Raw genomic sequence first — 14,207 nt, forward strand, 5'->3', positions numbered from 1 at the left:
AGAATTTTGATGCAGAGAACGGAGTACCTGAAAAAACCACTATTAGTTTTTGATTGTTTTCCCTGGAAGCTACAGCACTTCCTACCCTCAAAGTTTGAAATAGCCTCAAAGTTTTTACTTATTTTTAGGGCTAAGAAGACTGAGTCTTCTCTTTGCCTTACTTTCCATATACACAGTAATCCTTTGTGAATTAATTTCTTTTTACTGCTGGAGTATTTTGAGTGTCCGCTGAGGATTTAATCATAGTATCTGGCAGTGTATACCTCTATTTTTCATTGTGCAGAGAGAGAACAGGCTGCAATGAAGTAACCAAATATGCAAGGGAAACATCAGCAAAACCTATAGAAGCTCCTTATTTTGACAGGGATCAATCTGAGCCATGGGATCAACATATAAAAGAGAAACTTACTCAGAAATGCTAAAATTAAATCATCAAGACAAAGAAGAAAAATCCTTGGGAGAGTGAAAAAGTGACAGTGTGTCACAGTATAAACAGAAATGAACAAGGAACCTGTTCTACTTTCCATTATCGTGCCAAAAATAAAGAATTTGATTTGTCTCAAGAACCTCTGGAAACCCTGTAGAAGCTTGTTGGAGAAGCTGTACACTTTCTCCTTTAATCGTGACACAAATGCCAATAAACTGGCACTTTAAAAGAATTTGCTTCAAAATCCAACACAATCAAGCCAGCTGAAGCAGAATGCAGTCAAGCAAAGGGATTCTGCAATTGACAGCTGGGCCAGAGGGGCAGAGAGGGAGGAGGGAAAAGGCTACATGAGGTCAGAGGACAAGCCTTCTCTTCCATGTGTCCAGGAATGCCACTCCTCATATACTTAACCACCAAGTAATCTGCAGCCAGCACAGGAACATATTGGGCTCATTCACATCTAACCAGAGCAAACACATCCACTACCACCCAAAACAAACCTCATCTGGTTCTTCTGCAAGACCAGCTCCTCATTAGCATGACAGTCAGACTGAAGGCCCACAGCCCCACATGTGCCACTGGCCATTGTAAATCAGCTCCAGATTCTCACAATGGAAAAGGGTTGGTCATTGCCACTGAAGATTCACTCTTGTCCCTGTCTTTGCTATAAGTCTGGCTAAAGCGCTATATTCTTGCAGAGCCTTGCACAGATTCCCAGGAAAGACTGTTCTCAAGCCACTGGTTTAGCAATGATTTCACTTGCTCCAAGAAAGAGAGAAAGGCAAACAGACATGCGCTTCTTTTTTACTGGGGCAGGGGGAAGGTTGAGTTGTTCTTCCAGCCTCCCTACCTTAGGACATATGCATATTCAGGATCTCCTCATGAAAATGTATTTTAGCTTTTATCTATATATTCCTCAGAAACACAGAGCTGCAGGAGAACCAGTTCTTGCTGTATACCAACCCCAAACTAAGAATGATAGTTACTGCAAGTCTTTGTACTAGTTGAGACCAAAGGGCAAATCTGTTGCTTTGACAAGGTGAGTACGGTAAAGCTAAATGAAGCATTGCCTTCATATTCAGAGCAACAAACTGTGGTTTCTTCTGGTTTATTATATATGGATTCATACTGAATTCACTAGCAGCACTGGTTGGTTTACAGGCATAAAAAAGGCAACACATACTTCTGAAAACAAGGCATACCCAGTAGAACACATGAAACACCCTGACTCATTATCATCCCAGGCACCCAGCTCTGCTCTGCCAGCCAAATGTACCATTCTCCAGTCCTGCTTTTCATCACAGTATACTGAGTCAAACTGTTTACTCCTTTGATATCTACCCTGCACAAAACCACCAGTTTCTTCCAAAAGGAAAAAGCCAAAATCAGGTAATACTTTTCCTTCTCTCTTCTACAACAGCCTCTTCCTTTCTTGTTGCAGAAGCTTCTCATGTGTGCTGTCATTCAATGCATTCACTTTTCTCTATATCCAATTGCAATCCTTTTCTTTCCAACCTCCTGTGTTTTGCTAGATCCTTTACCTGAAAGTACAAACTTGCCATAACCTATCAACCTTAAACTCATTTGATCATAACTGCATTTTCCATTTTTGTTCTTTCCTTATTTTCTTTCCAAGATGATGGAACATGCTTCTTAAAATGCCTGTCTGAAATGTCTCTCTTTCATTTCTATCTGTAGACCTTCAATAATAAATTTTTGTTTCAACGTATCATTCAGGCTTCCAAAATCCTCTTGCCAAACAGTTATTAAGAAAAAGACACTCAGCCCACACCTTCCTATGCCTATGCCTGAAACATGTACAGTTGATGCTGTGAAAAAAGTGAACTGTTATCTATGTTTCTAGCACAGTGCCCTCTGCTAGTAAGTCTATCACCTTAAAACTTTTTCTGCACGTTATTCTATTATTCTCTAAAATGTCTCTAGCTGCTTCTATCCTTTGTCATCTCTTTTTCTCCCTCTACGCTTTATTTCTAGATATTTTAATGTGCAATTAGAGAGGCAGTAATTAAATTCAAACTGACAGCTCACAGAAGCATTCTGTTCAGTCCACATTAAAACCCTGGCGCCAATTTGTCACCCTGCCCACATACAGACTCCTATCTCCCCTCTTGGCTGCTGAGGGGATACCACCATATTCCTAAGACTTCTGACTGAATTATATCATAGGCATGATTTTATCATGATCTCTAACATCACAGTGCCCGATCTATTTCTACATAGATAAATGAAGTTACTCTCCCTAAAATACAACTATTCTTTATCTACATACAGGTCAAAACATTTTAATCATCATGTGAATTTCTGCAAAGTTATGCCTGAGAAATTCAAAACACAATTCCGCCTCATTTTTGAAGTACTGGTGATTCCCCTAACCCATCACTCTGAGCCTATCACTCCCTTCTTTTTGTATCTTTGTGACATGCACCCCCCTTATTTACCAACCCAAACTGATGCCTTCAGTTTCAACACCTTAACTTGGCTATTTTTTTAAATCCCGTAATGTGGCACACCACTCACTTCCACTTACCTACACTTCTTTTTTCAAAATCCACACTTGTATTTTTTCCTGTGCTAACACTTTGGCCAAGAAGTTTTCTCCTGCATTGACATCTCTATTACTTCAAGGTAAACAACAAGCACTGCTTACCAAACATCTTCTTCCCCAATATCCAGGCTACATGCACTGACACTGCTTATCATTATTGCCATTACTTTAGGCTTCTTGACAGTCTTTTCTTCTATGATTGCAAACACCTCACATGCAGGGTGATTTCCAATTACACCAGCTAGGCAGCCAAGTCCCCCAGTGCTCCCAGGAAATCGTCTCACAAGAGGAAAAAGCATTTGATTACAGCGTGAACAGCCTGAGGCACAACAGTTCCTCCCTCCTTCTCAGCCTTGCACGGTGGCAGAGGTACCTAGTCACATGAAGTCATCACAGTGAAGCTTCTTATAGGGCTCCAGGTTCATTTACAGCCAACTCCTCACCTGAGGCAGGAACTTCACTTAAAAAATATATAATCTCATCATGAGACAAACTGAATTCAGGTGATAGTCTACCCCTTCCTGTTACTGAGTTTCTAAACAAGGAGAAAGAGACAGTACTGCCCATCTCATCCCTTTCTCAGCCTGACTATAGAGCCTAAAATCTTAAAGCACAGTTACACAAGGTCAAGGGATGCTTTGTTTTCAGGAATAGCTACACCTCAGGCACTCTGCCATTTTAAAATAGCAACATTTGTGAACAACCTGCATTCTAGAAATTTCATCTATAATGAGGAGATTACATCATATCACACAATTGAATGATGAAAGCAATCAGTAATTGTAGAGTACTCAGACACTAGACTGATAACTACCCACAGGAAGCCCCACAGCAATTGCAGTCCTTGTCTTCTGATCAGGCTTGAATACCATATAGTAAACACAGGGTATATTAATCAAAGAAGAGGAGAAGGTGATAGGAGCCATCAAATAAGCAAGCAGTTTTCATTCACTCCACTGAAGGCAAAGATCCTGGAGAAATACTACATAAAATTTTCTAAAATATTGCTTTGCTGCATTTACATTAGCATCCAAAATTAAGCTGTACCAAAAACTTTTGTTTTGGTGTAATTTTTTTTTCACTATCATTCACATGCATGGGAATGTTTGAGACTTTTCCTTAAAAGGCTACATCAAGACTCAGCCTTTCAAAATGTGCGTATTAACACGTCCACGCTCACGATTTCACATAAAAGTGCAAATGTTCCTACTGCTGTTTGGCAAATCATTTTTTTTACCACCTTTTCCATGTTTTCTTATTTTTAGTAAGTCTTGTTTTGGAAAATAAACAAAAAAATGCCCCCACAACCATAACACAGCACACAAACCTTCACGGAGCTCATTCACTCTAATCCACCGCAGTGTTTTTTAATAGTGGTGACAAAATCCAAAAGTTCCATGCCAGTTTGAGCACCCTCACTGTTCCCCACGCCATGGTGTACTCAGAGTTGTTGTTGATACAGAGCAAAACCTTGGGAGGGCTCTTTGGAAGGAATCTGTTCTAACTACAGCTAATATTCTGTATCTGCACTTTCCCTCAAACATGTTTTTTTCTGGAATGGATGACTAGAGGGTTTGACTCAGGAAACAATTGCCAGAACATCTGCAGGCAGGCCAAGTACAAATGCTGAGAACTTGTCATCCTCAACATCTAAAAACTGTGACCTGACAAGCCATTTGAGCCTCACTTCAGACTGTACGATTTCAATTTTTAACACTAAAAGCAGGAGGCAGATCTTTTAAACACCTTCCCTCTCATGCCTATCAGCTGCCTCAAGAATGTAAACATAAAAAAAAAAAAATACAGGAATTCATAAGATGGAGATGGAAGAAAAAAGTTTTTGCCTTTTGCTGGATCAGCACAAGTTTGATAAAAGTGTCTGCTAGGAGAAAGGTTCAACCTAAACACTTTCACACATTAGCAAATACATGCTTCCAACTTGTGGACAGGATCAGCAGCCAGACTAGAATACTTTATAGAAATATGCCCCTTCCAAATCCGAGAAGGATCTCTGTCCTAGAGGGTGAGATGAAAAGCATGCAAAATAGCAGAATAGTTAGATACTAAGCTAAGTTTTTAACAGATTTTAAAATACTCTTCTCAATCAAGGAGAGATGGGTGGCTTCAAAGAGCAAATGACACGACTCCCTGAAACTAAAAAGTCTTGCTGAAGGATATACTAACTTGCCTGTACAAGCAAATATATGATAGCCTGTACATCCAGAAATGTAATTTTTGTACTTTACTCAAGTACATTAGCAAAGCATACAAACCGAGTCATGTAGGAATATTAACTGAAGAGGAGTATGTCAATCCCAAATCATCTATGGCTTTTTGGATCAGACTGCTTCATGACCTTCAGCATGACTGTTCCCACCCCAGCTTCAAAAAATATCCCGCAGCAGCATTCAAAGAAATACATCAGGTGCTCAGAGACAAGAATATGAAGAGTATATTGAAAGGAAACAGATACAGCAAAAGCCAGAGGAAAAAATACCATCATCTAAATTCATTATGACTGTAAATATCTAAAAAAACAAGAGTAAAGTTACAGCTATTAAGCTTATTATCAAATATATCTAAGACTTCCCTTCACCATTTGCACAAATTTGTTGGAGTTTCACCCACCAGTCTGTGAGGAATCTTCCCCAACTGCATACAAAGCAAAACCATCCAGTATAGGAGGTTCCCAAAATCTCACATCTGTTCGGCTTTTCAGAAGACTTTGATAGCACTACTAGTTTCTTCGGAGAAAAAAGGCATACATGTTTAATGCCTTTGAGATTATCTCATGAGATATATCTAAAGGCATGTCACAAATGCACACAGCTTCCTAGCAGTTATCTCAACAGCTTTAAATGCTTGGGCACCAATCCAGAAAGAACAGAGTCACAACTATCACCTCATAAACCAGGCAAACAATTACCACTTACTTGATTAATCTTTTCTCATCTTTCTGAACTCTGACCTGAATTAGAGATACCTTCTTTGTGGAAGCTGAGAGTATCACAAGCTTAAGGGTTTATTTTTCACCTTAATTTCAATCTTCCCCAGAGCAGTAAGATGTGTTACTGGTAAGTTTATATTTATAAGATGCTTTGACTGTGTAAAGTGACATTAATCATATTACGTTGCTCAGAGACCACTTTTGCAGTGCTTTAGGTTGATTCAAAAAGGAAGATGAGTGACTATTATCACATCACTCCACCCCTCCAACACAAACATGCTTTACTAGTTTTTTTTCTTATCCTTTTTTTACCCTTCTCCCTCCATGCTCACCACTTCCCACTGGAGTAACAGACAGTTTCTTAAGGACAGAATTAAAGAGACTTAAATGCTTTAGTAAATGCAATTGTTAAAGTATCTTACCAATGCAGGCCATTGAATTTGTTTGATCTTTGATCCCTGAGTCTGGCTTGGGTCCTTTCTTTTCGCCCAGACCAGCTGGTACTCCACCAAGAAGGTTGCAAAATCTTCATAAACTTTAACCCATTCTCGCTTTTCCCATTCAAGGTCATCAAATTCCACATATACCTGGGGAAATTGAAGAAAGGAAAGAACATTCATTATTGCGTATACACAGCATATGTTCATCTACACACACTTTTCAATGCATCCATTAAAAAAATCTAATGCAAGATTTTTTTTTATTACCCATTTTAATGCTGTGGTTTTGAAATTATATAATCAATTCCTGCACCACAGAAGACAGTTTTCTTGGCAGTGCCTTTGTGCTGAAGAGAGGAGAGTTTACATTTACTAAAAGATTGCCACTAACACTGGGTGTCTTATCTCATGAACAAAAAGCAGTACACTAGATATTTAATAGTAGCATTCAAGGATACATACACTATCTGCATAATCAGTAACTTTAAGAATACTTCTCATTTTCAGTTCAAATACACGTCACGTCACACCAACCAACCAACAAAATGGTTTTAAGGGACGAAGAAGTAGTAGTCAGTTGGAACAGCACCAGAAAGGACATCCTGAGCCTGCAGACCTTGCTGCTACAAGCAAGTCCAACACACAGCAGCTCACAGAAGCAGCTCAGTTTCTTGCTGTTTCTGTCCTCTGGCAATCCAGCCCAAAAAACCTAACCAAACCAAACAAGAAACAATACCACACTTTTTGTTTCCAAGCTAGATTAATGTGGAGCCAGTTTGTAACTATTTGACCTTGTGCTATCCCTGTCCCTCCCCAGCACAGAACAGCTGTACCTTCTCCCCTCAGCTGCATTCACTGAACTATGAAGTTAAATACACCAAACCTTTAGTCTCCTCTTGTGCAGGGCAGAGGGATTTCAACGCTATCTAAAAGCTATCTGCACTACCAACGAACTCTGCTCAAACCATCGCATTTCAAAATTACAGAATTTATTTTAAATTTAAAAAGCCCTCAACGCAGTATGTTGCTCTCTTTTCCCCCAGCTATGAGAAACTGTGTAAGAGAAATCAGCTGGCAAAATACAGGAAAAGTCACTGCTTGTTACACTAAGTGGAGAAGGAGGGAAGATGCTTTTCCTACCCTTCTGAACTTCAGCCCTCGGCCACACCCAAGGCAATTTCCAAAACTAGAGTTTCTTCCTCTATCTGCTTCTGAGAACTTAAAATCACTGTCACAGAAATATTCTTCCCTTTTAACTCTGGTTAATTTTAGGCCTACAACATACTTCCTTGTCTAGACTTTCTGTCTCACACTTCCAAACGTGTACTACACTGTGCTCCTTCTCATCTTGTCCTTCTCCCTTCTGAGAACACAAATTTCCACCAAGCCACTTCTCACTCCCGCATCCAAGTTCATCATCCCAGTTTTCCCCCACAGATACTTTTAACCCGTATTATCCCCACTCCATTCCCACACACTTCCCTTTTCCCTTCCCTCTTCAAAGCATCAAATCAAGGAGATCCTCTCACCTCCATTGTTCATTACTACAGCTATCGCCTCTTATTCTAACAAAGCAAGCAAAAAACAGCAGCAAAAACTGTTTTCACTAAAAAACCCACTTTTTAATAACTTAATTTCCAGAGGCTAATTCTAAAATATATAAAAAAGTTTCAGAATATTAATTTCTTAATCAGAAGAGTTAACAGGAGCAGTTAACAGTAAACAGAGTAAAACTAAAACACTGGCAGGAAAGCATATCATACCCCAAATCATTCTAGCAGCATTCATTATCTTGTATTTCAGCTACTATGAACCCTTCTAGAGAAACATTTATTTGTAAATTTTGTCATTTGATCAATTGTAAAGACAACCTTCAGTGACAGTACAGTTAAAAATCATTCTCTAAAGTCACCTTCCTCCTGGCCTCTCCTCCTGCAAATTCCACTCGATTACTTCAGACTGGTCAAATAATTTCGTTTTAGTATCTGGAAAGACACTTCACCAGGATAGTCCGTAGCAAGGTGTTAAGAGGTTAAGCACCAGACCTCACACAGCAGTAGATTTTTAAAAAAATAGGAGGCAAGCGGAATCAAGTGAATAAATATTTTTGAAAAACACAGATAAGTCTAAAGCGGAGCTAGCAGTTTAGAAACAACCACACTAAAACATACTGTATCTTCTGGACACTGGCCAAAACTTGTGGATAGCTGTGATACAATCTCGTGTTTGTGTGCAAGTTTTGCACCCCAAATAAACCAAAATCCGGCGCAGCGACAGTAGGAGTTACTGCTGAGCTATCTGCCGAGTCTCCTGGCACCATATAATTAGATCTTCAAAGGAGCAGTTCCAAGAAAAGTGGAGAATGGAGCGTGGCACAGAGCCAGTCTGCCACTGCTCAGGGCACCACATTCCGCCTCAAGTACCATACACACACAATACTTGGGAATTACTTCTGCCAGCTTCCACCACTTTCAGGTTTCCATGCCAAGACTATTAACTGTCTGCTGGCTTTTGAAAGTTTCTTTTTGAAAAGCAGGAGCAAGAGAGACCCAATGCAGCGCCCAGTCATTGCCCATTCTCTGTTAGGCTGGGAAATTAATTTTTCTAAGGCAAAAGTAAAGCCTCTGAAGAATAGAGGCTTCCCTTTCCTCTGCACGCTGACCTCCCACACAGAGATGAGCACTATCTCAAACAGCACAATTTATGAAAGGGAGTAAAAAGGGAAAAAGATGAGGAAAGGAAGCAATCCAGCAACCTACGCCAACAAAATAAAATATTGAGCCAAAGTTAGACCCTCTAAGGAGTGCAAAGCCTAAAAATATTTAATCTCCTTTGCTCCACTGACAGAACTCTATACAGCAAGAAACTCTACGACATTTGCCTCCCTAAGAATGAATGTTGATTTTGAGATTTTTCAGCCAAATTTTGCTTCCTTGCCTTGTCAGCTATTTGTGAAGAGATATTACATGTTCGTGTTCCCAGAGTAGATGAAGTCTTCTCACCACGTATGCATTCTCTTGAATAAAAAGGAGAAGTTCCCACTGGGATGATATTATATTTATAATTGGCATTAATATGCTAATTTTGTAACTCACTGCTATTTTCCAACAGGAAGCAGCATAAGCTTTTAGCATGATTTTTCCAAGTAAAGTAAGACAACAAATTTATTTCCAATGGAGTCAGCCAAGCAATTGCAACAACACAGTGTTATTTCAAAGCCCAAACGCAATAATCACGGTGAAATTCACTATATGCAGCTGCTGCGATCCAGAGTTTTCCAGTCATTTCTACTCCAAATAAATACACCTGACCAAACAAATTCTGAAACCCTTTACAACTGTCACAACAGCAATGCTTTCGACTTCCAAACAATTTGCCTTAAAATGTTAAAAAGCATAGTCCGTGCATCATCCACTTTCTTAAAACTACTTGAGTGCACTGTTATCCAAGTTCTGTTTGCTCTCCTAAGGAAAGAGAACACAGCTTCCCCTTTACCACCTAATAATTGTTAGCAAAACGCTTACCTCTAGGAAGAAAACAATCCAAGCAACCTTTCTGAAGATGTTTTCAATCGGGCCAAGAAAACACTACTTCTGTACAACATTCAATAGTCTTTCATCAGCACCAGTTTGGCTACTGACTTCAAGGTGAGCCTCAGAGCACATCCCATTGCATTTCACTCCTAACACTTCTATATTAAAACAGACAGAATATGTCTGTTTTCAATTATTACACATACATACCTCATAAGCAAATTTTAAGTGTTGAGAACTCCAGGCTCAGATACTAAAAATTATCTGTGCCATTCTAACTTCTAAGTTATTCAGCTTAAGATAGACTGGGACCTCTTAGCATATAATTGAGCAATAATTCAAAAACTAGCTGCAAACTTTCCAACCTCATGATGTATGGTCAAGTGAATACACAAATGTAAACCTCGTATGTAATTTAACAGAAATTTACTTAAAAACACACAGCTGTAGAAAAGCATGTTTCAGTGGCAATAAACAGAGTATTTTTACAACAGGAGGGGTGTTCTGCTTTTACAATCCATGGCACCATCATGGAAGGAACGAAAATTTTCTGTTTGACACCTCCAAGTTATATAGAGTAACTAAAAGAATCAGAAATAACATTACAAGATGTCACGGCAAAATTCTAAATACAAGTCCAAATTAATTCTTCCCCTTCCACATTCCCCGATGTTAATTACAACCTGCAAATTTTAATTCTGGGGAACAAGCATTCTATGGGATGTTTAGAACAAACATTCTATGGGATGTTTAAGAAAGGTTTGTTCTCGGCCCAGTAACAAGGGTCCTGGCAGTTTCTTGTTTTTGAAAGAAAATCTACCTACAGGAAAATAAATCCAGGCAGCGAAGGGAGCAAGCAGCACCTCCTGCTGTGCCCCCAGAGGAGGATCCAGGGATCCCACACTGAACCACCAATGGCAGTGATGTGGGTCTGAAATTGGCAGGAATGTGTCTGCAGTTCTGAACCCTGGAAAACTCTGACATCTTGCTCAGCTCTGGTTTGCTTTCGCAGTTGAAAATGAAAACAAAGTACACTAGACTCGAAAATCTTGTTCATCTCCTGATTGAGATGGATGTGATTGCCAAACATCTAGCTGGTATAAACTACAGCTAGTTGTAAGTGCACAGGGAATAGAGACAGTAAGGGTGCTTTTATAAAACTTAATCTTCCCATCCTGTTCCCAATATCCTTGACTTTGCAGGTTTTTACAAATTGTTTCTTTCATGGACTTTCATTACCCAGCAGTTAAGTCTTTCTAAATATATCTTAACCTAATCAAATGCAATCAAAGCACAAGTTACTATAAAGCAAAAGAGCTTAACACAGGAAAATTGTTACTTTGTTATGCGAGTGCTACCCATTTCCACATGGAAAAGTGGTGAAATAGCAACCAAAGGCAGCAGTTGGGATTTTAATAAAGGGCTTGAAATGTTGCTTTTTGTTACCAAAATTTCCTGTCTTTAACATTAGCATTTCACAGTCACTCTACAGTAAAAAGAGCTCATTAAAAAAAAAAGCATTTTAAAACACATTGGCATTCCCCATATAGCCTAAAAGCAACTGAAACAGCTGAAATAATGGCAATAGATTGGTCTTTAACTAGCAAATACTTTAGTATTAAAAGATGGGATTTACTGCCTCCAGGTATTCTTAAAAATAGACAGCTTTTTTACTGCAGATCAGATGTGTTCATTCACTTATATTTGCAGTCAAGAAAGTACCTAGTTTTGACAAAAAGTACTAAATGTACCATGTATGTTTTAGCCAGGGTGAGTAGATACCCACAATACTACAGAAAGTCTCTAGCAGACCTGAAAATGTTCTTGACAAAATCGGTATTCCACAATTTAAGGAACATAATAGCTTGTCTGTAAAATGCAAGAGCCCTGCCTCTAACTCTCAAGCACTAGAAAAAAAAAAGTGGTAGAATCAGATAGATATTCTACAACATAAACACTGAACGCTCCTTAGAAGATGGGACAAATTAGTAGCATGAGTTATTTTATGCTATTTCAGCTCTTAAAACATGAAATTGTTTGAACAAATATTCAAATCTGCACATCTGTTTTGATTATTTGCGAAGTTCGCAAGAAGTAACAAATTTAAGGACAGAAGACTTAATTTTCTATTATATGAGAAGAGAAACTCCTGCTATTTCCAGAAGAGCTGTGGAAACCAAAGGGACAATTCCTCAAAGATTAAATCCTGTTTGATATACCCTACTACCATGAAACATCATACTGATAATTCTGAAGGCTTAAATTCTCTGTTTATTCTAAAGAAAAATGGAACAGGTGCAGTTACCCAGCAGCAGTCCTCAATCATAAGCTGGAAAGTTGAAGTGTACAAAAAGAGAGGCTGGTTCATTATCTGCAGAGTATCAAGTCTCTGTTGCTTCAAGATTCACAATTGCTTGGAAACAGGTTTTTATGGGGTTGTTTTTGTTTGGTTGGTTGTTGTTGTTTTTATTTTTGTGGTATAAAAATGATTCTAGGTCTGTCCAGCAAGGAAGCACCAAGACTTGCTTCCTCCCACTGAAAGCCTACACATAACAGCATCCAGCTACAGCTCCTCTGAAATGCAAGGAGACAATCCCTCCAAAAACACTACTCTCATTACTGAGGGAAGAAGAAAATCTGTAAAATCTGCAGCCTCAGGAACATCTGTTTAAAATTTATAGAACTATAGAGGAGCCTGTATGGTTGCCTGAGTCACACAGTGACAGACACACTCAAGCTGAGGCCACACTTTCCCTGCCAACATTGCTCAACGCACTTCAGAGATGGCAGAATAAGGAAGACAGCCCTGCTCTCTCAACAGGCTTCTCAATAAAGCAGAGGTACACACTCAAATATATGCCATGTGCAGAAGGGAACAGGGCTAGATGTAGCAAATACGTGCTCCAATAAACATGGATTTTCCAGGTCGCATCCTTATATTAAGCTTTAAAACATAAATATCCTACATATACGGAGAGGCCTTGAAACAAAACCAAATATTTATCTCCAGAAAATAGTAGTCTCAAGGTACGTTACAGGGTAAGAAAAGATCGACATGTTTATGGGTAATTTTCAGACCTTAATTCTCATTCCCCAAAATGCCTGCTTGAACACTAGCAATAAAGTAGCCTCTGCAGAAGAAAAATGCAGAAAAAAACGGTTGCAAAACTGAAGAAAAATACCAGTACTATTGCAACAGCCTGCTGCAGTCTGTAGCTTGGATTGCTAAGCAACCAGCACATCACGTAGAGCACGAAGTAGAGATTGCAGAGAGGATGACAGAATAAAAAAAGCATCCTACTTGCATGCCCCAATACCATCCTTGAAAATAAAGAAAACCATCTAACACGAGTATGTGACTTTCACCCCGCAATTTAAAATGCATATTCTGGACAGAGAGCTGAAGGGAGAAAATATGATCCACATTGAAACGAAAGGAATAAAACCTCATACTTCTTGTATGTGAGTTTTAAATTAATTTCTCAAAGAGCAACTTCTCTATGATAAAAAGATAATCTATGGGAGTGCCAAGTTTTACTTTACAAGCTGTTTAAATCACTGTAAGTGTTTAAATTATTTGATATACCTGTTTTGAAAATCTTTTTCCAAATTCAGATCTTAACAGCAAAGTGAAGTGACACGCAAACCAGAAATTAAATCGTGACTCTACTGGACTTACACAGAAACTAAAGTCAAGTAGCCCCATTTGAAAGATGTTTTACATTCCAAAAATTTACTGAATTACTTATCCCAAGTGAGAAATAGAAGGGACTTATGATTTTAAGAAATCATAGCCTATTGAATCATAACTAGGTAAAATATGCACATCACACAAAAAACTCCTGGCCCTTCAGCCTTGAAAAAATCTTTCAAATTACTTTCATTATTAGACAACATAGGAAATTTTTACTATACCTAAATTTCTAAATGATCATGTCTAAAACCAGTAGTTAAGAAGCACACATACTATAGAAAGCTTACACATTCAATTTAAAAATAGATTTTTGTTTTCAAATCAGATGTGATTTTAAATAAGGTAAACTAAAAGCCAATTTAAAACCTTCTGTGATTTAGATGACTTGTTAAAAGCAATTAATCTGTGCTTATACTAACATTTGTAATGTCACATTAAAAAGGCCAACACCTGTCACTTAATAAGGAACCACTGTTGCTAAGTTTCAATTTTAAATGGTTATGCTGTGTATATCTATCATTTGAAGATGAGACTTAAACCAACAAAAAGTAACCATCAGACTATTTAAAAGACTAAATATTAATGGATTTAAGTCGGTTT

At 38.5% G+C, this 14,207-nt stretch overlaps 1 protein-coding gene across 2 annotated transcripts in view; it reads right to left on the reverse strand.

The window, feature by feature from the left end:
• Positions 1-14,207, reverse strand: part of JMJD1C (jumonji domain containing 1C) — a 158,348-nt gene that overhangs the window by 100,430 nt on the left and 43,711 nt on the right. For both annotated transcript variants that reach the window (XM_066191689.1, XM_066191690.1), the window contains exon 2: positions 6,363-6,527. In XM_066191689.1, coding sequence (XP_066047786.1) covers positions 6,363-6,527 — 165 coding nt within the window. The remainder of the gene's footprint in view (positions 1-6,362; positions 6,528-14,207) is intronic.

Source organism: Chamaea fasciata, unplaced genomic scaffold (genome assembly GCF_029207755.1).
Source record: "Chamaea fasciata isolate MVZ Bird 193981 ecotype frontalis unplaced genomic scaffold, bChaFas1.0.hap1 SCAF_9, whole genome shotgun sequence".
Lineage (NCBI taxonomy): Eukaryota > Metazoa > Chordata > Aves > Passeriformes > Sylviidae > Chamaea > Chamaea fasciata.